Source organism: Uranotaenia lowii, unplaced genomic scaffold (assembly GCF_029784155.1).
Source record: "Uranotaenia lowii strain MFRU-FL unplaced genomic scaffold, ASM2978415v1 HiC_scaffold_715, whole genome shotgun sequence".
In the NCBI taxonomy this organism is placed as follows: domain Eukaryota; kingdom Metazoa; phylum Arthropoda; class Insecta; order Diptera; family Culicidae; genus Uranotaenia; species Uranotaenia lowii.
This window is the reverse complement of record NW_026598662.1, coordinates 297-25000: the sequence shown is the minus strand read 5'-3', so window position 1 is coordinate 25000 and position 24704 is coordinate 297. Positions and strand designations below refer to the sequence as shown.

At 39.5% G+C, this 24704-nt stretch overlaps 2 protein-coding genes and 1 non-coding gene across 4 annotated transcripts; 1 reads left to right on the top strand and 2 right to left on the bottom strand.

Moving 5' to 3' along the window:
• Nucleotides 1-604: 604 nt before the first annotated feature.
• On the bottom strand, nt 605-6639 carry LOC129760668 (5-oxoprolinase). Its single transcript, XM_055758325.1, has 7 exons — nt 6500-6639; nt 5772-6166; nt 2784-5374; nt 2618-2725; nt 1872-2550; nt 1573-1812; nt 605-1294 (listed from the first exon to the last, which is right to left on the bottom strand). The coding sequence occupies exons 2-6, from the start codon at nt 6132-6134 to the stop codon at nt 1657-1659; spliced, it is 3897 nt and encodes a 1298-aa protein (XP_055614300.1). The 5' UTR covers nt 6135-6166; nt 6500-6639; the 3' UTR covers nt 605-1294; nt 1573-1656.
• Nucleotides 6640-8192: 1553 nt separating this feature from the next.
• LOC129760667 (myotubularin-related protein 4) lies at nt 8193-22988 on the bottom strand. Of its 2 annotated transcripts, XM_055758322.1 has the most exons (13): nt 22863-22988; nt 22599-22788; nt 21727-22527; nt 21287-21668; nt 20823-21223; nt 20134-20753; nt 13864-14255; nt 13301-13797; nt 11248-11434; nt 11069-11173; nt 10345-10731; nt 9279-9602; nt 8193-9210 (listed from the first exon to the last, which is right to left on the bottom strand). In XM_055758322.1, exons 1-13 carry the CDS (start codon nt 22981-22983, stop codon nt 8878-8880), a joined length of 4740 nt encoding a protein of 1579 aa, XP_055614297.1. In that variant the 5' UTR covers nt 22984-22988; the 3' UTR covers nt 8193-8877. The 2 variants fall into 2 exon arrangements, with proteins under 2 accessions (XP_055614297.1, XP_055614299.1); XM_055758324.1 differs by lacking the exon at nt 10345-10731.
• Nucleotides 10082-10154, top strand: Trnam-cau (transfer RNA methionine (anticodon CAU)). The gene has a single exon. It is a non-coding gene; the product is annotated as a tRNA-Met (tRNA).
• Nucleotides 22989-24704: the final 1716 nt, after the last annotated feature.

Here is a 24704-nt window from a genome sequence, read left to right as displayed (position 1 = left end):
TTGTGAGCAAAGAGATCACAGATTCCGCAATCAGAGTTCGCAGTGTTGCCATCCAGAAACGTTTGAGTTGGGATACCAGATTCATTCTGCTGACTTTTAACATGCTTCCAGAACGATTTTGGTTTGGACTTGAGGTTACGTTGTACTCGAAAAAGATAATTTTGGTAACAACACTTACTGGCTTTTTTATAAGCGGAATTCAGTCTTCGATATACATCCTTAGTTTGGGAGGATTTGAGCTTATGGTGATTTCTAAGGGCACATCTCTTCGCCGTCTTCAGTCGACGCAGTTCTTTCGTAAACCAGGGAGTCCGGAAATTCCCGGAAGTCGTTCGCTTTGGCACGTGGCGGTCGATAACGTAATTTAAGATATGCGAAAAAGTTCCGGCCGCAGTATTGGGATTCAATAGATCGAGTTCAGATTCCCAGTCGATGGTGACCTGGATATGGGAGATAGCATCGAAATCCGTTTTCTTGAAGTCGAGATAGAAGATAGTTTGAGAAATTCGAAAATGACTCCAAATCTACTCAGTCTAACGTATATATCTGTGTTCGGATATCCAACAAACTTTATGCTTTCTTTCGAATGAAAAACAACCTCGTGGAAGGAATCTACCACTGTCTGCTATAATTAACTCTAGTTTTGTGCGCGCAAATATGAATTCGAACGGTAAATAAGTTTGGAAATTTATACTACTATTACTTGGTGCTAATCAATCGCTTTTGATTACCTATACTTATACAATTCATCTGCAAATGTTGTATAAGTTAGAAAGCAATGTATATAAACGCTTTTCAAATCCTACCTTTCGATCGAGAGAAAAAAATCGGAACACTTTAGTTTCTATCCTCTGTGGGTTTTTTTTTTGTTAATGCGATTGCTATAACTGTTCGATTACGATGATGATTGTTTCTTTTTGTTAATTGTTTTAATAATTTTCTACTCTTATATTTGGTTCACTCACCGGTTGATGCAATGCATCTGTATTATAATAAGGTACCCGAAATTGCAAACTGTTACGTTTCAAAACTCTTATCTATTCTACGCGACTAAGTAAATAATTGGCACTCCTCGATTATGGTTTATGTTAGCGCATAGAAATTGAGAATAAGAAAACTTGATACATTTTTTAAGTAACTAGGTATTCTGATTCCTTATTTTTTGTTTCGGCACAATAATTTTGGTCAATTAGTTCTATGGAGATGTAGTAGGTAACTGGATCACAAAAATCGATTGTTAACAACTTCGATGACTTTCCCTCATATGATGCCACTGCAAAAACATTAACTATTCCTGTGGAAGAGAGAAAGAAATTTATTTTAAAGAGGATATTTTAGAGTGAGTTACAAATTAATTTGTACTTTCAGCTTGCAGTTTCAATGCCAGAAAAAATTGTTTCACTTTTCAACAGAAGGGAGAAAAAATATTTTGAAAACGGTACTGTAAGCTAAATTTATCTTCTCAGCATTCCCACATTTTATCTACGCTGATTTTATTTCATTGCTTTTCACTTCTGATGATTGGTTCCACATTTTCCGGGTGGCACATTAAAACTTCATTCATCTACTTACCTATTTAAACATAACGATTACGATGATAATCAGAACAACCATTAAAACAAGATAAAAATTAAAATTAAACCCAACGTCGTGCCATCAAACGGACTCCTGAGCCATTCGGTACTCGAACAGCGACCCGCGCTCGACAAAACCCTTCATCGGATCATCATCAACCAGATTTAACAAGGGGAATGCATTCGACGAGGGCTTGCCATATCCGCCACCACCCGGCGTTTTCATGGAGAAAACGTCCTAAAACGCAAATCAAGAGTAAAAAAACAACCCTCATGCGAAAAGTCTACAAAACTTACCCCCGTATCAACCTTGACTGCCGTTTTACACCCGAGGTTGATGACGCGATCTTTCTTAATCAGTAAATTTAGCCCACACTTGGCTGGACCTCCTCCGGCCATTCCGTACGGCTGCAGGGTTCGTCTTTCCGTAAGCACGGACAGAGTCATCGGTTTACGGAATAGCATCTCTCGGTGGACACCTTCGCCCCCACAGTACAGTCCAATCCCGCCCGAATGGTCGTCTCGAAGGGAAAACTTCTTCAATATTATAGGATAACGTAGTTCCAGAATTTCCGGGTCGGTGATCCTAGTGTTGGTCATATGAGTGTGAACCCCTCCGGTACCATGCCAACCCGGACCGGCACCACTTCCACCGGCCACCGTTTCATAGTAGCCCCACTGCTCATCACCAATGGTGATGTTATTCATGCAGCCCTGCGAAGCTGCACACGTTTGGAATGCCTTCAATACGGTATCGACAATGCGCTGAGACGTTTGAACGTTACCACCCACAACCGCTGCATCGTCCGAGGGATCCAGGATCGATTTATCCGGTATGATCACTTTGATCGGTGCCAGACATCCCTGGTTCAGTGGAATGTCGTGACCAACCATGCACCGCAGGCAATAGATCAGGGCTGACAGTGTGATGGCACGGGGAGCGTTACAGTTACCGTAAACTTCGGGACCGGATCCGCTACAAAAAAAAGCCAAAACAAATGTGCATTCATTTTCCTAGGTAGGAAAGTATTGGAAAAAGTTACCTGAAATCACAAATGGCTGCGCCTTCATGTTCGTCGATCGACACGCGTAATCTTATTGGAGAACCATCGTCCATAAACTCGACGGCATCCAAAACGGAACAACCGGTTCTAGAATAAATCAATATTAGCAATAATCGGGAACACAAAAACATTGAACCAAACTAACCTCAACTTGGCCTCCCGCGCTATTTCGCGCAACATGTCCCGAACGGCTAGTTCAGCGTTTTGCTGCATGTAGCCCATGTAGGCCTGCACCACGCTAAGACTGTAACTGTCGATCAGTTCCGCAACCAGCTGTATTCCCTTCTGGTTGGCGGCTATCTGGGCCTTCAAGTCGGACAAATTGTCCGACAGATTACGCGTACCGGTGGCTCCCGGTGCATCGGTTGGCGTCGTCAGTCGGCGAGTGATTTCAGCCTCCTGGAATACTCCTCCATCGACGAGAAGAAAAGATTTGAAGGCCGCACCTTCCTGGGCCAGGGACGTTGAATGGGGTGGCATCGATCCGGGGGTTATTCCACCAATATCTGCATGGTGTCCCCGGGAAGCTACGTAGAATACTGGCTGAGGGTTTTCTGGGTAGAAGACCGGTGTGATAACGGTAAGGTCGGGCAGGTGTGATCCACCGGCTTGTGGATGATTGGACAAGATAACGTCGCCAGGCTTGATGGTGTTTCCACGGACCTTGATTTGGTATTGAACGGTTTCTTGCATAGCACCTAGATGAACCGGAATATGAGGAGCATTGCTCACAAGGCCACCGTCTGGTCCGAACAGTGCGCATGAGAAATCCAGACGCTCTTTGATGTTGGTTGAGATAGCCGTTCGTTGGAGGACACGGCCCATCTGCTCAGCAATACTCATGAAACGATGATTGAATATACTAAGCTGAACAGCGTCCAGTCGTTCGTCGATTTGTTTGCCACTATTCTCTGACCCGATTTCAATTACCAGATCACCAGTAGCAGTGACAACAGCTTGACAATCTGGCTCGATAACGATGGTAGATAGTTTATCGATTAGAATGGCTGGTCCTTTGATTGTATGACCACAACGAAGTTTTGAACAGTCTAAGACGGGAGTTACTTGAGTACCCCCTTCGAAGAATGTCGTTGTTGTTTTCTCGGGGTAAATTGGTCCTTCTGCTTCGCCGATAATGGCCTCCTCGTAAACTGGAGATTTTCCAGAACCACGAACACGAATATCATCTACAATGATACGTCGGCCTTCAAGAACAAACCCAAATTCGCTTCGATATCTTTCAAAGAACGTCTTCTCAAAATCACCATAGGTATAAATGTAGTTGGACTGGTTATTGATGACTTTATCCGGAGAACACATAAGCGCACAATCTGTACCTTCATAACGCAAATGAAGGTATGGTTCCAAAGCTATAGACTCTTCACTAAAACCTTGTCTGGAGAGATGTTCCTTGCAATAAGTGCCCAGTTCGTCCAGTTTTTCTTTAATGGTTAATCGATTTTCTTCGACCAATGCAATTCCAGCAGGTTCTTGAGCTTCATGGACAACATCTGCAAGGGCCATACCATAGGCGGACAGAATACCGGCGTACTTATGAATAACGACACGGCTCATGCCGAGTTCTTTGGCGATGCTACAGGCGTGTTGACCTCCTGCTCCTCCGAAACAAGCCAACACGTGCTTAGAGGTGTCCAATCCCCGAGCTTGGGTGAGAGCTCGAATCGGCCTACACATGGCTTCGTTGGCAACCCTTATAAAGCCCATAGCTACTTCCTGCAGCGAGAGGGGAAATTGACGCTCTCCGGATTCGATCAAATGTTTGTTTATCTCCTGTTGGAGTACTGTGAATGCCTCCAAACTTGCCATATAGTCCAATGCCTCATTTTCGTTAGGACCGAAGATCTTCGGAAAGTATTCGGGGAGCAATCGACCCAACAGCAAATTGGCATCGGTAACCGTTAGAGGGCCACCTTTTTTGTAGCACGTAGGACCAGGGTGAGCTCCTGCCGATTCGGGACCAACCACAAACAGGCCTGATCGGAAGAACAATCTAGAACCGCCACCAGCGGCCACCGTGTTGATATCCAACTGAGGAGCTTGAATGGTCACTCCAGCAGTCGTCGACTCGATCACATGATCGTATGTCCCAGCAAATCTCGATACATCCGTAGAAGTTCCTCCCATATCGAACCCAATCAACGGTAGTCCTTCGGAGTCCCGCGAACCCGTGACTGCATAACCTACCACACCTCCAGCTGGTCCACTCAAAATAGCTCGGGCACCTCGGAAATTTTCCATCCTGGTCAAACCACCATCGCTCTGCATGAACAATACATCCACTCCCTCCAGTTGATTCTTGAATCCGGCCTTGAAACTGGCCAAATAGCGCTCGACGTGTGGCGTCAGGTAAGCTTCGGCACAAGCGGTAAACCCTCGTGCAACCAATCGACACATCGGCATGGCTTTGTGAGACAAGGTCACATGCTGGAATCCCAACTGTAACGCTATTTCTCCGACACGGACCTCCTGATCGGGACAGGCGTAGCTATGTGCCAAAACTACGGCCAGCGAAGTTATGCCCCGTTGCAATACGGCCGCAAGTTGGGTTCGAATTTCGGCCTCATCGATGGGAATCATTTCCAGGTAGCGGGCATCCGCAGCTCCGGCTAGTTCTGTCCAATTTTGATCCAGCTGGCAAATGGTGCGCTGAGCCGGGACCAGCCGACAGTTTATTTCGACAACCTCCTGGTACAGGTTCGATGGTTTTTGGATGTTCTAAAAATGGAAAAAGTATTTAAGCAGTTGGAAAAAGCAAATCCTAGATTGATTGTGCGAATTTGTCAAGGTAAGATATAAACATTTTTTTCCCTGCTGAAGCACAAACTAATCAAACCTTTAAAACCGAGAGGTAAAAGTTGTTCATGAACATCAATACAACATTTCAATGGACTTGAAGGTACTTAACAGAAAAAAATACGTAGACATTTGAAGTTTTCTAAAAATACTAACTTTCTCTTAAAAGTGATTCATACAACGAAAATGGTGAACGACATTTACAGGATTATCGTTCAAACTAAAAGCCTCCCCACCTTAACACATGTCATGTGATGGTGAATAGTTAATTCCCCAATTCCCCAAATGTACACATTGGCGCGCACACACAAACACTCACCAGTTGGAAAATGTTGGGCCTGGCCTGGTTTCCTATCTGGAGCAAATCCCGAAATCCTCGATTCACCACCAATGCCACCGGATCCCCGGCCCGTTCCAGCAACGCATTGGTGGCCACCGTTGTACCCATCCGAACCCAGCCGATCAGTTCGGTATTGACGAGACCGTCCAACGTCTGGGATCGCTGGGGACCGATCTCCTGCTCCAGAATACGTCGAATTCCTTCGGTGGGGGCATCGGGATAGTTGGCAGGATCCTCGGACAGCAGCTTAAGTGTACGGATGTTCCCACTGGGGGTGATGCACAGGACATCGGTGAAGGTGCCTCCCCGGTCGATAGCAAAATTATACTTTCCACTGGCCATGATGTTTTTTGTGCTCTTGTTTGCGTGAATGACTGAAGATAATTGAATCCGCTTGTAGATTATTTGATATCAGCAGAATGACCAAGATAATGGGGTTGTTGGGCTGGCTTAATAGGATGAAAGATAGCTCTGCTTTAATTGAAACAACAAAATACACAGATGGCAGAACTGGTTTTAGAAGCTGAACCACTTATTTTGAAATGACCACAAAAAGTTTACTGCCACCGTCTAATGAAATAAAGTTAGATAATCTGTAAACATGGTAGCGAAGAATAGCACCAGCAGCAGCACAACAGGGACACTGGATGGACACGACACGATGGATGGGGACAAAGTGACGTTCTGCAGTTAATTATTGCACTCACTGCTGCTGCTGACTGACTGAGCTTGCTCTCCGACCTCCCGAAGATGTAGTGTGTGCGGGTTGGCCTTTCCTGTGGCGAGATTTTCCCGAGGCGAGAGCAGCCAGCAAGGATTATGACAGACGCAAACACTGCTCGAGGCAAAGAATGATACTGAAAACTGAAAACTGAAGACTGTATCATCCATGCAGCGCCGGTATTTTTCTCCGCTCTGCTCTGTTTTCTCTGTTCTGACCGCATGGCTGTTTTGGTGCTGTTGCGCAGAACCTGTGTATGGCGGGCGGACGTCTGCTGGTGATTGGCGACCTGTGAATCCATGAATGAATATAGCTGTAGTTGTGAAGGCACAAAACGAACGGAGCAATTATCATCGTAAATAAAATCAACAGTACCTACCTATTCAAATCAAACAGCTGGACACGAAGCTGATAAGGAATGATAGGAATGATGTTTTGATATCTTTTGATACACTCTCAAAAGGCACGTGCGAGTGTGTTGTTTTGTTGAAATTTGCAATTTGTTATCGTTCTACTTAAGATAGTTATTTATTCTTTGTCATGAAGCCATACTTTGATTCTGGTTTTTGCTTAGTGGCATGTCCTATGAACTGTTGTTAAAATAAAATTTATCCAAGCTGTGTTAAAGTTTCCATTGAGAAGGCGTAAAAGATGTAGATCATCTTTTGTAAAAACTTTTTATTCCACAATACTTGATAATGTTCGTTGAATTTTTATTATTAGAACTTAAAGATAATTATCAATTTAATCATTCCTTCTATGTCATTTTATTTGTTTTAAACTTTGAAAAGTTAAAAAAATCTATTAAAACTCTAAAGATATGCAAGTTTTAATCCAGACTGTTGTGAGATTATTAAGCTACAGGTTCGTTAAAAAATTTATAATTAATAGATTGTCATTGAATATAAGATTTAAAGCTAGATTTTAATACTAACCTAACCAAATATTATACCCAGTCATATTATAGAAAAGTCAATATTATCAAAAAAGCTTACTTTATCAGAAACATTGTTATCCAAGCAAATGGATTCGTAAAGTAACGTATATGAAATGAAAATCTTACATCAGTTACATGTATCGCATGTATTTAGGTACCTATTTAAAAATTGCGCCTTCAAAAAGCTATCTAGGTATCTATTCAAAAATTGCGCCTTTAAAAATAACTGGTCCAGTTGTAAAAAAAGCAGCGGAATGAACGCACTCTGTTTTATCGATAAACCTGCACTTGTATTGAACATTGCACGCAATTCGTTAAGGAAGCCTCTACTGTAACAGCATGTTCAGAAATGTTTTTTTGGATGTTACATTCGATTATCTGAACTAAATAAGATTGTAATAAACTGTGTACATATAGTTCTTTTAAGAAGTTCAATAATTTACAATTTTTATTCGAAAACACAAGTGAGCAAGTCGCCAGAAGAATGATGAGATAATAAGTACATGGAGGTGTAGGTACTTTCATATCTGAATAAATTTCCAGTTTTCAATGATAATTTTATCTAAAACTAATAAGATACGTTAAAGTTAATAAATTACAGAAATGAACTGTAAATAACTACTGAAATTAATATTCAAATAACTGTAGCACAATGCGAATAGTTAAAAAAAAGGATTAACTTACTTCAAACCTAATTTAAAGAATTTCAATTTTTGATTAGCATTTAAAGAAAAATCAAAAATTACTTCAACAATTCCACCAGGGAAGTTTCGGGTTGTTTTAGGAAATACAAAAAAAAGTTGTTCACACATATTCACAGGATTAGCTTTCACTCGATAGTTTTTCATACATTACTAATTTGCGTCTGCATCTATACAATAAATGGTGATCTTTTGCTGTATTGTTGTATCTTTTTTGCCTATTTTTGAATTGTTTTCTTTATTTATGCTCAGTATGTTCTAAATTGTTTCGGTATTTTTTATATTTATTGTAATTTATAGCTTTGCTGACGTATATATTCAATATTATACCACTTGTAACATTATATATTTCATATATATTCTCTCTCTCTACGAAAAGCTTCTTCTGTAGTAGTACATTAACATTGTTTGTGTGTATGTGAGAATTGCATTTATCGTTATGTAGTACTTTGATTTTTTTTGTTCTGTGTTTTTTTTTTTCATTTAACAAGAATGTTTACATGACCCTAATTCTTCTGATTGTAAATAAAATAAAATAAAACGCATTAAAAAACTAGGAAGTGGTCGACAAAAGTTAAAATCATTCTATACAGGAAAGGCATAAATAATATAGATAGAAAAAGAACAATTTAAAGCAATGTTTTACAATTCATTTAGGGACTTATGAGCGATAGCGACACCACGAGTCACCGGCAGGTACGGCGTTCAATAAACATAGCGGCGTTTCTAATTTGTGGCGGTGGTAGCTTTGCACGTTCCTCGATCAGCGCTCATGTGGGCACTGGCACTGCAGCTCGAGTTGGTGGTAACCTGTTGTTTACAGTTGTCCAAGCTACTTGGCAAGCCTCCAGCGGTGGCGGTACTGACCGATGTTAGTAGTCCTGCCGCTACGCTATTATTTTGACTGCATACCTGCTGCGATGGATTCGAGGCATTGCGCTGGGATTTTGTAGCTAGAGATTGGACACTTCCATTCATGCTATTGCTCTGGTGATGGTTGTTGTTGCTGATGTTACTGTTCGCTATTGTACTTCCAACCATTGCTGATGTTTGGCTGTTCTAAAAGTATAAAAGGAAATAAGTTTATCACACATATGAATTCTAGTATGAGAGAACTTATCACTTACGGTAATTTTTCCAGTCACATTTATGTAGCAGGACTCGCACAGTCGCACCGGTTGGAATAGTTTTTCTTCCGGGAGTGGTGCCCAGTACTCGGAGCAGTCGGCGCAGAAAATTTGCCCGCACGAACGACAGTGATGCTTCCTTCGGCCAAGCCAGAACTCCGTTTGACAGATGGTGCATCGGGACACAGCATGGTCCGGTACCCAGAGTACGCTGTTGGTTATCTGCTGGGATGAGTTGGCACCCGAAGATGGCGCACTGCGTTCATCTACCGCCTCCCAGGAACAGTTAGAAGCGTTTTCGCATATCGAATCGACCATCGAGGTCTGCAAAATGAAATACATGAGGTGTGAACATGAAGTTACATGAAGGGTTAGTGGAAATCATTATCTTTCATATAAGTAAGTTTTTATAATAATAAAAAATTAGCAGCACATGGCCAAACATATTTCTAACCATTTTTTTAAAGTTCAATGAATTTCATATTCTAGCAGAAATCAACCACAAAATTGAACTCAAAAAAAAGAACCTGATGAATACTTTAACCCATTTAGGTCATTCTTCCTCGGAAATATTTTTTATTAAAAAAATTAATTTGAAAGGAATTGAAATATCATCCAAAGATAAACTTCGAAATTTGAAATCTGATTGATGTTCCAAAATAGTATGTTAATCGACCGATATGCTGCTTGTATGCAATTTTTAGAATGAATCACCCGAGTTCATTCGAACGATTTCAAATATATACAATATACAAGCCAACGCCATTGAACAGAACGCCTTCGATTCACCCCTCCACAACTCGGCCTCGATAGCGCAGTCGGTAGCGCGTAAGTCTCATAATCTTAAGGTCGTGAGTTCGATCCTCACTCGGGGCATATCTTTTTTGTTGGCCACTTCCGAGTTTTTAAAGTTAAAATTTTGTTAGTCACGTAACTTATTTTAAATTTAGAATGTCCAAAGAATATTATGGGTATAAAATACATTGCATTTTTGGGTTCCAGAGATTTCACAAAAGCCGGAAACAAGCAAATCAGAGTAACGGTGTCACACCAAATTCAAACTAACCAATGGTTCAAATGTGTCACAATCGTCTCTACAACCACTAGCAGTAGTGTAGATTCGATTGCGCTTGGCTCGGATTCGATCGAGCAGTTTTTGAATGGTACCGCAGACCCGGCCGGTTCCAGTCAGCTGATCCCGGGCTTTCTGCCACCGGTCCTTGAGTCGTTCGGGGGACCATTCATCGTTGTCAAGTGTCGTCGTTGTTGATGCTGGTGTCGTTGATGATCTACATTTTTCATCTGTCTCAAAGGTGCTACTAGCATTGCCCAGTACGCACTCATCGGTAGTTAGGTCAATTTTGAACGTTACACTAGAGATAGTCATAGAACTCGTATTCGATTCTAGCCACAACAACCCTTCACCGCTACAGATTTGATAACTAAGGGAAACCTAGTGATAACGATACACATAACTGTCCGATTAGTTGTTTTGTACAGTGGAAGATATGGGACAGATGGATAGAGACTAAATGGAAATGTGAAAGTGTGACAGATTCAAAGGAATATTAATTATAGAGAAACAAAAGAAAATCAAATTAATTAGTTTCCAAAATAAAAGCAAAGAAATTAGTAAAAGGAACAATAGCTTTCTTAATTTTTATTAACATACAACAACAGATCGTGTTCTTTGTTAGCATAGTACGTAAGAGTAGGAAGAGTAGTTATTCACAATAGTTTGGCGGAACTTGTTGTTCAACACAGTTAGTATTAGGTAAGGTTACACCTACCGGGTCGTCGTTAGCGAACTGCTGATTATTACAGCTGTGGCATGTTTTCTTCAGCAGCGCCAATCGGGTGGCATACAGTTCACGCTGGAGAGCTTCCTCGCGTAACTAAAAGGAAAGGGAAAACCATTAATGTCACTTGATGATCCCACGTTCTGATTGAGGTCGTTTGCAGCACATACCCGATGTTCGTAGACGATTTGCTGCAGGCGAAGGTTCTGTTCCGAGAGAGCGTGGGCCAATCCATCCGGGCAGGACAGGGCGGCCACCGGAGGACGCTCGGCAGAAAACGGTACACTCGGCGGAGTCAGTGGCAGTGAGCGAACACCGGGCGTCGAGAAGCGGGAATTTGTGGCACTTGGGGATATACTGTTGGATGAAGGAGGAAAGATTTATTATTACATAGCTTTTTTTTGTGACAAATGGAAATTTACTGTAAAGTAGTGAACGGTTGAATTTACTGTAGTAAATTTATTTTTTTTTCTCAAGTTTTCCAAAAAAGTCTAAACAAAATCGAATAAGTTTTATATAGTTACGCTGTTTACCACACTGGTATCATAATGTTGACCTTTAAATCATTTAAATTGTTCACCTTTCATGATCAATCACGACAAATTAATCAAACCTCTCAATAGCGCTACTACTCGAAACAATCCCTTCAATATTTTTAAGTTTTTTTTCCTATATTGTGTACTTTGCAAGTAATAGTTCTTTGAAAATGACCAACAATATATCTTCTTTTTAACGAATAGTCACCGTTGATTATTATTTTATGAAAGTTTAATGGCATTGCGGTGAACTTGATACTACGAAAATTCTTGATAGAAGAATTAAAGATTGAAATTAAATGACGGATAGACAAAGCAGATGCTTATTAGAAGAAAATTGAAAGATGTTGAAAATGAGCCAAGAGCATATTTTATGGAAAGCTTCAAAGGTGCGTTCTAGACCCTTTGTCCCACATCAATTGAATGGCGATGGATTGGTAAAGCACGTGCTTCCCAATCGGACAAAAAGTCTAGACCGCATGGCTCTGGTGAAGCTTCCCTTTTGCTGAACCAGTTCAAGCGATGTGTTATTGGTTGTTTCGGATTCCGTTTTTATCGGCAGCGCTACTTATTGTTTTCACGCAAGTACCGTAAACGTCCCTACTTTTGCCAACTATTTAATTTTTTTTGAACTGTATTTCGAAATATTTACCCCTTATTTAAACCCCCCAAAGCCAAATGATTTTATTCTTTTTAACGTAATTGCGCCTCTCGCTATTACTTCTCTCAGCCATTCAATTGATGTGGGACAAAGGGTCTAGAACGCACCTTTGAAGCTTTCCATAAAATATGCTCTTGGCTCATTTTCAACATCTTTCAATTTTCTTCTAATAAGCATCTGCTTTGTCTATCCGTCATTTAATTTCAATCTTTAATTCTTCTATCAAGAATTTTCGTAGTATCAAGTTCACCGCAATGCCATTAAACTTTCATAAAACAATATATCTTCATAATACAACATTTTTTATCTGTATCTACCTATGTTATTTTAATCAGTAACAAACTTTCAGGAACAATAAAATCTTTTTCAACCAACGCAAATCCGGTTCATTATCTATTCAGCTGTCCAAATTATGGAGATAGAAGATGTCCTGTTTGGAAAATTCTACAAGAAAAACGAATAGCACCTGATAATACTTAAAACCAAAAATTTAAAATTAAGTATAGCTGTTTTTTCATAGATTGTAACATAGATATGTAAAAACATTCTCTTTCAATTAATTAACGCTTGGCCCGCTATGTATTAGAGGTTACGCCAGTTGCAGAATAAATTTAAAAAAAAATCTATTTCAACTGATTTTGTATGCTTGGTTAAATGTTATCAGTATTCAATTTGATGAAATTAAAAACTTTGTAGAAAAAATTGAATATAATTTTTAATTATCTCGCAGATGGTGGACGTTTTGGTGAAGATGTTTAGAATCAGAATCCTCTCCTGATAGACTGGACAAAAGCCTGTTTTAGTGCATTTAGCCAATCAAATACATTTTAATTTTTGTTTTCAGTATAGAAAATCGCAACAGTCTATAAAAGAATAAGGAAAACGGAAACTATTGCAGTCCAAAACTGAACGAGTTATTAACACCAATCCGAGTTCAGTTTCTAATAAACTCATGCTACAGCATCCGACATCTGAGAATCGAGAAGAAATCTTATATGTTCGCCAAAGTCTACTCCCTGCACTTACCTTCCATTGGTAGTGGGTTTGTTGGGGCTCATATCATTTTTCGAGTTGGATGAATTGCGTCTCCGGCGCTGGTTTTGCGGTTGATGGAGTGCCCCTGACGTCGGTGGCTGCTGTTGATAATGATGATGGTTTGCCAGCATCATTTGATTACTGACATTGTTGATGCCGTTGTTGAAATTGGAGCCATGCTGGCGAAGACCCTGCTGCTGTTGTTGTTGTTGATGCGATTCCGAATTCTTGCCATTGATTTCTAACTGTTGGAACTGTGGCTGTATGATGATACTTTCGTCCATCATTGGTGCATTAGAGTTTTTAACTTTGCTCGAATTATCACCGCCGCTAGTGCTATCAGTGGTTTGATTTGAGGAAATCGATCGTCCGAAAACCCCCGGTATGACAACGCTGGTTCGTAACCGGCTGTTGCTGTTGTCCACCTGCTCCTTTGGTGTATCGTTTTGCTTAGTATCGTTTCCGAAAATAGCTTGATTGAAGTTTTTCTAAAATAAATAAAACAATTTAATAAACACTTCTATTATATAAACTTTATCATTGTTCAATCTTACCTTATCATAGTCTTTACTATCACTAATAAGATCACATCCGTTACTATCACCAGTGGTCTGGGTAGAACCGGCGCTAAAGACGCCATCGTTACTATCCTCGTTCAAGTCTTTGTGTTCGTATCTACCGTTACTAGTAATGTCTAAACTAATACTATTCTCAAGGTTAGCGCCGGCGACGGTGGCCGGAACAGCGGAATCATTGTCCGAGATCTTCAGCGGAGCAGCTGTCGAATCATCCTCGGCGCTGCTTTCACTCAGCTGGATGATCCGTTTCGGCGACGAGTACTGATCCACCGGGACCAAGGTGTCGGTGCTGGTTTCGACCGATCCGTGCCATAGATTTCCGGCGTGCTGCGGTGACGATTGGATGGCCGGCGGAGAAGGAGATTTTCCTGTTTCATTTCCGAAAGAGTGAAAGCAAGAACAATGATGAAAAAACAAACGATAAGTATTTTTCAAACTACTTATATGAAGAAGGAGATTAGATTTCTAGTGGGGTTGAAGAAGGTTATCAGGAAACAAGTGCAGACTTTTTATTGTGTATTGGGGTTTGCAAATAGAACTGACCAACGGCAATCTATCGCTCGAGGCACATTTAGGCGCACACGTTTCGTGGCGTTTCTCTATTTGAGCGCATCTTCTTCTAATGAAGACGACGCTATAATTTACACAACAGGGTTATCACCGAAGGCAATTAAAAGATGTACTGGTACATATTGCCATTCTAAACATTAATGAAGCTTGGAAAAATTATGTCCTTTTAAGAGGGCCGCATTGAATGTATTCTAATGTTGCGAAATACTATTGGAATATATTTAATTTAATTTAATTCCGTATTAGGAGCATAACTCAAAACCTGTTCTACTAAGATGTTTTTGAATTTTATTCTCGGATTCAGCGCCCGATTTCACATTGAAAATTATCTTCAGTTTACTTAGTTCAAAAATGCTGTAAACTAGTGTAATTTTCGATGTGGTTTTAAAGGAGTGATTAAAAAATTTTCTTAAAAAAAATGCAACACTTTGTGTTGTGAATAACTCTTGAATGCATGGATAGAAATAGATTAAATTTGATGAATTTTGTGACAATCTGTTAAGCAGCAGACCAAAATTTGTAAGCAAGATCGTGGAAAATTTAGGAAATTCCCACTGGATGACTCCAAAACAGTTGAAAATCAATTATTCGACCGACATTCAAGAGGTAAAATCATGAAGATGATTGATTCCATGAAGGCAAGGAATGTGAGGAGTTCACTGCCGTTCCAAGCAAGATTGTCCCATGTGGAAAAACGTGCAAACGAGAAAAAACGCGATTGAAATATCAACTATATTTCCAATTTTTCCCTCAAACTAAAAATTCACCGACAGTTTTTTTTCGTAGTGAACAGTTCAAGTTAATCGTTTTACAATGTTTTCTGCCAAAAAAAATACATTTCCTACAAAAAAAAACAGAAATTTAGAGCCAAAAATGTTCCTTTTTGCGTAGAATCAGAACGCATGCCGATGCTAGTTCTATGAAAAACTGTCACACGGCTACAATTTTTCTATAATTTTAAAAGCTCGCGTAGTTTTTTTTCCAAAAAACTCACGTTAAACAGTAATTTGAGAAATACGTTCCTCTTTGTTTATAAAAAAGTATAGTTAAATATGGATTCTGTAAGCAGTGCCTGCTGAAAAGTGTTTAGTGAGAATTTCTCTTAATAAAACACTCAAGGCTTCTAGCTCCTCCTCTGCCGTCTATTTTAGTGTTCTTTTCAGTGAATAACATTAAATTCAACAGTTTGAACTCATCTTAAGAGAATTTTTTTGATAAAATTTGCATTTTTCATAGAATTTTCTCTAGTATGACATTCTTGCGTAGAACTATCAACATAGAGACAACCACCTTGATGATAATTTCGTATAAATTCAGAACAAAGTATACTTGTTTGTGTTTTTATTCGAAAGTTAACACTAAAAGAGACCGTTTCCAGCAAAAAAGTGAAAATGACCCAAAAGTCACATGAGATATTCTTGCTTGGAACGGCAGTTCACTCAAGCGAAATCCGAACTATTAAAGAGATCTTTTCTATCTGGTTCGTCCAATACACAAAGAAACAGGCCGGATTTCGTGTCTACAAGTTTAAGAAGCCATCCGCCGATAAGGTAAAATAAACAAAATACGGTGGTCAAATCGTGCTCAAAATAGTTGTGCAGCAAGCGGAGTGAAATTTGAAAAAAAAAATCACAATGGACTGCGAAACGAACTTTTTAACAGGCACCTGTCTGATCTCCAGCCAAAATTTTGGTTAAAAAGTTCCTCCCGGATTTTTCGGGGAAGAACGAGAATTTTTTTTTTGAAAAAGCAGTGGAACACAACGACTGTCACAATTAACAATCAAATTTGCAAAGGAGAATGCCTCAAAACGCGACCGCTTTCTTTCATAGCATTTCCAAAGGCCTCGAAAAACAGATACGAATCGTACTCTTGCGAGAAAACAACCGTGGAGTGATAAAAAGTCAATGTATATTTATTTTGCTGAAGGAGTACATTTAGCTAAACATGTCACCTTTGATCAAATAGAAATTTTGAGTTATTTCGAGTTAAAGTTCAGGAAATAGAAAATTTTAACAAAAATAAATAACGTTGGTTTGGAAAGGGGTAGTTCATAGTGTGAAATATGGATAGCGCATGTGCCGCTAAAAAACAGTTCAATGTACTTCTTTATTGGATGCTATTTCAAAAACCACATTAAAGATCGTAACCAAATTTTGCACATGTGAACATTATATTACCAGGTGCTTTCACTAAGAATTTCATCAATACATGCATTCAAAAACTATTCATAAAACATAGTATCTATTTTTTTTCTTGTCCATATTTCAATTTAGTGCATTTTTCATTTCAATGGAAAAAATATGCACAATTAAGTTTTTTCCATAAACTCTTAAATTGTAACTATTTTCGGCTCGAAGCAATTATTAAAAATGCTAAGGCTTTAAATAAATGCATAAATGCAGTTTCGATACAAAAATGGGATTATATTTTTTTACATTTGTCGTAGTTTAAATACTGACATTTTTGCATGTTTCTCTTTTTTTAGTTTTGGACATTTTTGTAACTTATAAGATAAGTTTACAACTTGGTGTAACTTGTTATTAAAATTTAATTATTTCGTTTTCTGGTTTTCAAAGTGTTCCTAGAATACGGTTGCCAGATTGCCCGGTTTATCCGGGTTTGCCCGGATTTTTAATACTAAATTTAAGAACAGTCCGGCCCGGCCCGGTTGCCCGGATATTGAAAAATGACCGGATTTTGCTCGGCTTTATTCACTTCATTTGGCAAATTTATCAAAAAAAAACAACAAACACCTCCAAAACGAAATTTTTTAAGCAAGTTTTATAAAAATAATTATGAAAGGTTTTTTGGAAGCCTAAAATACGGTTCAAAATCTATCGATGAGTTTAGATGAAAAAAATTATTATCATTTGTTTTTTCTTGATTTTTGTTGAGGAATTTCTGAGTTTTGACAAAATTTGCCCGGATATTGCCCGGTTTCATGGTCGTCAATTTGAAATCGAATGCCCGGATTTTGCCAGGTTTTTATATAAAAATTGCCCGGATTGTCCAGCCCGGATACGTGCTGAAAAATTTTTGGCAACCTTATCCTAGAACCACCTAATTGAAAAAAAAAATTGACCCACTTAATGAAAAATAAGTTTTAAATACCTTCAAAATATTTAAATCGTATTTCATTTGGAGCGATCAGACATGTTTTACAATTTGCCAGAAATAATTACAACATCTAAATCTGTTAGATCGAGTTATATCTAGTCTGCCCTAAACTGTGTTTTGCGTTGAGATCGTATAATTTTAAGATTTTTGGCGAACCTGTGAACAATTAAATCTAATATACAAAAACCATCTTGGGTTCAAAACTAAACGTTCTATGCACTTGGATAAACCATAAAAACTTCTAGCATTTCAAGGAAGGAATCGAAGCTTAAAGATTTCGATCTAGATTTTGACAAACTACTCTACCAAACTACCAACAACGAAATAAATTATGGTAAAGATAAAAAGAAAAAAGTTTCATACAAATTGAATAGGTTGATGAAACTGAAAAAAAAAATCCTTCTGAAAACAAAAAAATTTGAGTAGAATAAAAGTGTAAATGTTTTAATACCTTAAAGCTTGAAAATAAATCGGTTGAAATGACACAAAACAAAAAAAAAAAAACACATAAAGTAGGTACCTCACGACTAAACTGCCGCTATTCGCAAGACTGTCCCATATCAATTTTCATCATTTTTTAGTTTATCTCAAAAATCGTTCTTATTGTATTTGATGTAGACTGAAAATTTTCATAACTTTGTTCTCAACATGTATGAAAAAAAAAACCAAGTCATATCTGTCCCATATGTCTATTTTTACAGAATGCTTTAAATTTGCTACTCTAATTTACGTTAATTTTATAAATATTCATACAATGTGTGCGACAAAATAAGCATACTTTGAAAGTCGAAAGTTAGACTAGATAAAGTACAGTAAAGTCAAAAATAACAATTTTCATAAATTTTGCAGCCTAATGGGTAAATTCCACCAAACTGATTTAATGTTAAGTTTCATATAAGGCTTAGGGACCGAATGTCAAAAAGGTCCTTAATTAAAAAAAAAATATTAGGCTTATTGAATTGTTCGTTGTAAAACATGGAAAATAGCCAGCTACAAAGTCATATTTTTAAAAAAAGTTTTTGTCATGCTGTTACTTGCTGCTTGGGCTTTCATAGAATCTATGAACTAAAATTCGCGTACCAATCGCATGTCTAGGTTCATGCCTGAAATATTGTTCCCCGCGTAACTTTTGATCTCATCGTTAGAATTTTTCATAAACTTCAGACATGCTAGCTTTATATTTCAACAATCACTCTGGAAAATTTCAGTAAAAAATGTAGCGTAGTTTCTGAGATATTACAGTTTGAATGAGAAAAGTCCAAAAAGTCCGATTTTCGTAGAATTACTGTATCTCAAGCCACACAAACTCCAGGAAGCTCATATTTTGTGATATAATAGTGTGATAGTTGATCTATCTAAAGCAGAAAATTTTATCAAAAAATATTATCAGAGTAAAAAGTTATGGAAGTTCAAAGTCGAAGTGACAGTGCGCGTGCTTCCAATTTCTATACAATTATGAACGGTACTGTATTAGCAGTCAATATGCTTTGCTGTTTCCGATTTAAAATTAATTTGATTTGTATTTTTAGTCTTTCTCAAAAGGTCGTCGACCGAAAAACTTTCGAAAAGATGAAGGCATAGGTTGTTAAATTCATGACACTTGTTATTTATATTATTTTAGACCTACTGAATTCTTATGATAAACTTACGTTTTTTTATCTATTTATTTTATACTGAAAAATCAACATGATTTTTGTTTCTTCTGTGGAACAGATCCAGCTTATGGTTTTTGTGAAAATTTATGAATTCTTCAAAGTAAATTTTCCGCTGAACAACTTTGTCGAAGACCGTAACTTTGTATCTTATTAGACAAAAACCGCTGAACAACTTTGTCGAAGACCGTAACTTTGTATCTTATTAGACGAAAAAGTTACTTAAAAATACTGCAAAAAATCATGGATGAGTTCTGAACCAAAACGAAGCTTTTAAGACCCCAGGGTATGAGAAATTCAAAAATGACCTCAAATCGAATCAGTCTAATGGGACAGCTTTGCGGTTATATATATGTCCCAACATCCTTTCCTCCTCTGCATGAGCAAATTTCAAAGAAAAAGAACAATCTTAATATCTGTGAAGAAAGAAATAGAAAAGTGAAAGTTTCAACCGATAAATCCACCAAAGTTTATAATCTTCAAAGCCGTTTTTCTCGATTCGTTGTTTTTACATATGGGACAGTCTTGCCGACAGCAGCAGTAAAGGACGGACAACGGATTTCGGATATTTGTTTAAATAGTTGAATTTTGATTAAATAGTTTTTTCCTCATTATACATACTAGCTGTTAAAAAATCACACAATAGTTAACGTCAATCTTATGAGTGAATTAAAAGCTATTACGGGTTTCTAAAGAATAAGAATATTCACAATACCCGTTAGTCAATAATCACAGTTCAACAACGACAAATTCTTAAAATCTGTCACGATGTTAAAATATATATACAGGTGCCATCAGCTCTCGATAAAAATTCAATACGGATAGTTGCCGATGGTCAAACTCCCCTTTCAAATGTGCCGTCTGAGAAAGTGTTTAATATATTTGAAAATGCTGTCGAAATTACCGCTCAAGTCTACACTCTCCATCATGTCGATTCCAGTTCCCAGATTCTGTGGGTCCGCGATGGCCGGAATCGGTTTGGCGATCACCCGCATCGGACTGTGTCCTCGGTCATCGCCATCTGTCGTGTCTTCTGATCCGTCAGCAATGTTGTTGCTGTTGCTGATGCTGCTTTCCAAGTAGTTTTCGATTTTGATAATTCGTGAAGTGTTCTCGTCGATGTCGGTTGCGGTTACGGAGGTTGGGGGTTGGTGATGCCTTTGAAGAGGGTTTGGAGGCGTTGATGAGTTGGGAACTGCGGCGGCCGCTGGCGTTTGCTGTTCAGGAACAATTGGTTTAAAGTTGTAACTATCACTACTACTGCCGTTCATAAAAAGACTAGAGGTTGAGTTTATTTCGTTCAGGGTTGGAGGGCCCCGCTTTGTGTTTTTAATGTTGTTTTCCAGCTCTTCGTCGGACTGATTGAGCTCCTGAGTAAGGCTTTGTAGCTTTTGAGTGGTGTGTTGAATCATGGCCAGCGAGCTGGTGTGGTGATCGATGAGGTCCGGGGAAATTTCCCGATCGGAGGATAGGTTCGAGTCGATTGAGTTTTCCTGGGAAAGGTTGAGTGTACCGGCAAGCATGCTGAAGCGAAAATTGTGGATGAATTCGTGAGTAATGTGAAGAAAGGATTTATTCGGAGCTGGTTGTTACCTAGAATCGACTGTCATGTTCGGATCGCTGGAACGCCTAGTTAAACCACCGGCATTGACTCCGGTCATCAAGTCTCCATATGAACGAGTTTTTGTCATCGAACCGCTGTGTTCCTGTCCGGCAACTCCTTCGCCATTGGCGGGATAGTCGGCCGTACTTTGGTTTCCGCCCCAGCTTCCCAGATAAACTTCGGTCCACAGTCTCAAATCTCTAACGCTGTGTGCAGGCCACAGAACCCGTTCCCGGTTCGGCACGTACAGATGGTTTTTATACATTGGACCGGAGAGAAAAGGCCACACCGAGAAAGTGCGATCCGGCACACTGTTCTCTATTCGTTCTTTGACGGTGTTACATAGGAACGTTCCGAACAAACAAGAATGCGAATGCTGTGCTAATTTGATCTGAAGAGAGAAATATTTCGGTTAGAGGTTTATGTTTGTTACGGGTCGAAACAAGAAACCTACCAGGTAGCCCATATCAAATTCAAAGCTACATGGGAACTGCTGATGGATTTGGTGAACACAATCGAGCCATTGTAGAAATACCGGACAGCGTTCGTTGGTTTCATCCGAGCCGGGACCGTGACCGCATCGGTCGGAGAATTTGTGTCCAAAACTCAGCCATTCGCGTTCAACCAGTACCCTGAAACCCTCGATCGTGCGGTAGTACGGATCTAGACATAGCTGTGCAGTTGCAACGATCTGGGGAGTACGATCCCATCCATCGGAACAATGAACCAAAACAGGTCGTCCACTTCGCTCAATCGCATGACAGACAACCATTGATGCAGCCAAGAGGCCAGACATGTGTTGCAACCACATAGTACGTTCTAGTAGACTTAACCAACTGAAAATGAAAGTTAGGTTAGGAATGTTTTGATAGTGTACGAGAAAATCGAGTTTACTTTGGTATATCCGGTTGTGATGAACAAAGTTGCCTCAGAGCGTGAAAACTTTTCCGGATAACGTGGATGTTTCCCAAGCTCATGAACTGAATTTCTGCGCTCGGATAGTATTCGGCACACTCACATCCTCCTCCGCGGGCTCGATTCGTGACGGCCGAAGTGTACGATCGTGCGTCGACTATAAGGATCTTTTTGGGTTCCTCCATTTCCACCTCTTCGTGGCTTCCCTCGGGACTGGGAGGATTACTTTCGCTGGATGCCGTTGAGTTGTGTCTTGTCCTAACTTCCTGTGTGCCTCGATCGAACGAACAAGCATCGGAGAGAGCTTTGAGTAGTTGTTCGTCTTTGGAGTTTCTCCAGCCCAGCCAACCGACTTCCGGTTGACTACACCGGGCGATGACTGCACCTGTTCGTTCATGCCGCCACACTACGGCCGGGATACGACGTGAACTTCGAAAGCTGGCCACATTTTGTAGCGTGTCGTCCGAAATACAAGCCGGAACAAGTAAGAGGCGGGGATAGGAAGGACACAATTTGAACTCGGCATTGACGTGACTTATGCGCCAGGCCCCTTGCAAATCGAACTGTAACCGGTCGACTTCTTTGCGGAAATCGTCGTCGTAGTTTCCGACCCGCTGCAACCGACCGTACCATTCGTTATCCTGGTTGAGTGTGGGCGATTCCGAGGCCCACGCGTGAAACGGAAATGCGAACAGTGACTCCAACGTTTCCGGAACACCAATCGAGAGCGACGTTCGCCGGTGCCATTCGGCGCACTGTTCTGATGTTGCAAATGAGCATCTGTTCGGTGGAAAACAATAAATGCATGTGAAATTGATCTTTTCGATAATAAAGTCTGAAGGGAAACTCACTTTACTGTACTGGCGTCTTTGCAGCTGACGATCAGATGGAATAGATCGTGTATTCTGGTAGATTCAATCAATCCTAGGGGCACGGAAGTTTCCGCACCAGTTGAATTTTTCAACAAAAACAATCTGTAGTTTGATAGCGCGAGAATGCCATCGTCTGTTTGACCTAGATATTTCACTGATTCACCGGCCACTGTTCCATTGAATTTATTGTTGAGATAAGTACATTGAATAACATTTAAAAGACATTTAAGCAAGTCTACTTACATTCAGGAAATCGAACGGATAACTTTTCCTCTTCCTTTTCGAGCACCGGTTTGGGAAAAAGCTCGGCCGCTTTTACCATGCACATAGATGACTGCGGTGAACCATCGCCAGAACCTTCCATGTTCTGAAAAGCAAACGCACAGAGAAAGGCAAATCATTAAAATCGTTTATTGATCCCCACCAATAGCTCGCTAGTCGGTTGATAAGAAAGAATCCCCAGTGAGAATCGCACCTAAGAGCACCTGATTTTAAATTGAATCTGCAAATCGCTTATCAGAAACCCACTTTTTCGCTCCCCGGCATGTTATTCAACAATGATGATCGATCTCGATTTGCGATTGTTTCAAGTAAACAACATGTCCTACGAGAGAAGATCAGACCCGGTTTGGTGTTGGTTTAGCAAACAAGCGTCCTCACCCAGCCACATGGCACTATCAGTTTCTGCCAGATGGCCGAGGATCGAACGGAAAATTTCCACGTTGCACTGGCAACTGTTTAAGCTACTAGACGCCATCCTCCGGCGAGAGGCCGGTTTTTTGCATCTTGTTTTGAGCCTAAGCACCGGGACCTGGATGTAAGATGATACGATTCTTATGACTGCACGCCTGATTGAGCTGATTGATTAGTTTATTTAGATCTCCGCGCTTAAGAAAACTAGTTCCAAGTGGATTTCAGCGAGGGGCTCACGTAACCTGATGAAAGCTCCTCGATTCGGTGCGGTGGAAGCTAAACAGTGATAAGTGATTACCGGAAGCGAAGCGAAAACATGCTAGGCCACTTCTATGACGTAAACACATTTATATTGAAGTTTTGACTTAGGTAGGGCCGGGCTGTCACGCAAAGGGATTTTCGTCGCTCCGTGGCTGGTAGTAAATAAATGCCGGGGAATAGTTTAATCTTCGAAGCCGACCGGGGACAAATAGTGGCCGATCGTGGCTCCAGTCACGTACGCAAGTTCCCGAATTAGAATTATTATTGCCCGTCATGGGTAAACAGCATGTTTCAAATGATAGTGGATGTTGCTTGAGAAGCTTCTGATAGTCAGTCAATGGATGAATGGAAAGTTGTTTGCATCAAGTTTTGTTACATTCAGATAAAAATTATTGATTTGTTTGTTATAATTTACAACTCAATGGCTATGCTCAAATAAGTTGTTGTTCACTTCTATTTAATGGCCAAAAATTTTTAAGGTTTTTTGGGGCATACGTGACCGAAGAGAAGAATTTCTTTTATCTGTCTTCAAAGTATTTTTCAACACTTTTTGGCTTTGGTTTATGGATAGATATAAGAGTTTACTCAAGCAGGTAGAAAGTGTAAGTATTTTATTTTTTGGATTGAAAACTAATTAAATCATAACTAGGCTGTCTCATTTGTATGTTATAGTCCAAGAAGATTCTTGTAGGATTTACTGGATGTTACTATTACTGATGTAGTGAAATTTACTATAAGCAACTGAAAAATCATTGAAAAAATCGAGTGAATAGCAATTTTTTTCATAAGAAACTATTTGCCAGGTAGATTTTTTTATATTACATATGTAAGCTTATGCGTCTAATAAATTACTTAGACAGGGAGATTTCCGATAAGATTTTCAAATCTTCAAAAAGTTCATGCCAATTCTTGCTCGTAATGCCAATTAAGTGGTCTTCAATTTCTTTTCAGTAGCTTTGTTGTTTGCAAAAAGTAGCATTTTTCAATATTCTAATATTTTATAGTAGAAATAATGTGTAACCTGATTATTTTTTATACCCGAAAATCAACCATACCGAAATTTTATACTTGGCAAATCACATTTTGTATTGTGGGTTTTGAAGTGTGGAATTGTTGTCTACTTAGAATAAG

What these genes read in the sequence shown, in the direction of transcription:
- LOC129760667 (XM_055758322.1), bottom strand. Translation starts at nt 22,983, where the DNA reads ATGGAAGGTTCTGGCGATGGTTCACCGCAGTCATCTATGTGCATGGTA. An exon ending in ATCCGTTCGATTTCCTGAAT is followed by an intron (nt 22,789 to 22,862) that starts GTAAGTAGACTT and finishes TCAATGGAACAG; the next exon opens with TGGCCGGTGAATCAGTGAAA. An exon ending in GTGACACATTTGAACCATTG is followed by an intron (nt 9,603 to 10,344) that starts GTTAGTTTGAAT and finishes TTCATTTTGCAG; the next exon opens with ACCTCGATGGTCGATTCGAT.
- LOC129760668 (XM_055758325.1), bottom strand. Translation starts at nt 6,134, where the DNA reads ATGGCCAGTGGAAAGTATAATTTTGCTATCGACCGGGGAGGCACCTTC. An exon ending in GGCCCAACATTTTCCAACTG is followed by an intron (nt 5,375 to 5,771) that starts GTGAGTGTTTGT and finishes TTCCATTTTTAG; the next exon opens with AACATCCAAAAACCATCGAA. An exon ending in GCGCGGGAGGCCAAGTTGAG is followed by an intron (nt 2,726 to 2,783) that starts GTTAGTTTGGTT and finishes GATTTATTCTAG; the next exon opens with AACCGGTTGTTCCGTTTTGG.